Source organism: Gavialis gangeticus, unplaced genomic scaffold (assembly GCF_001723915.1).
Source record: "Gavialis gangeticus isolate Ggan-Ray unplaced genomic scaffold, GavGan_comp1, whole genome shotgun sequence".
NCBI classification, from domain to species: domain Eukaryota; kingdom Metazoa; phylum Chordata; order Crocodylia; family Gavialidae; genus Gavialis; species Gavialis gangeticus.
In genome coordinates, this window is record NW_017728980.1 from 9292080 (window position 1) to 9292444 (window position 365).

At 69.6% G+C, this 365-nt stretch overlaps 1 protein-coding gene across 2 annotated transcripts in view; it reads right to left on the bottom strand.

Moving 5' to 3' along the window:
• NCAPD3 (non-SMC condensin II complex subunit D3) overlaps positions 1–204 on the bottom strand; it is a 55665-nt gene extending 55461 nt beyond the window's left edge. For both annotated transcript variants that reach the window (XM_019509575.1, XM_019509586.1), the window contains exon 1: positions 135–204. In XM_019509575.1, coding sequence (XP_019365120.1) covers positions 135–195 — 61 coding nt within the window. In that variant the 5' untranslated portion in view covers positions 196–204. The remainder of the gene's footprint in view (positions 1–134) is intronic.
• Between the last annotated feature and the right edge of the window lie 161 nt (positions 205–365).

The window sequence follows — 365 nt, forward strand, 5'->3', positions numbered from 1 at the left end:
TGACCCCGCAGTATTTGCATGTGGAAACAGACACTGACCCCACAGTATTTGCATGTGGAAACAGACACTGACCCCGCAGTATCTGCACAGGGGCTCAAACCCATCCAGCCCCACTTGCCAAACCCGGCACTCACCCGCACCGACGCGGCGCAGCCCCCAAGCCTCCAGGCCCCTCAGCAGCGCCTCAGCCGCCATCCCGCCGCCGCTGCCTTCGAACCAGCCAATCGCCACCCGCCGGAAGCGGCTGCCTGCGGCGCCTGCGCAGTGCAGGGCGGACGTGACGCCCTTGCGCCAGGGACTCGGAAGTGGCCGCGGGGAGCGGCGCCGGGCGGCACCTGCGCAGTGCGGGCCCGGCCGAAGGCAGG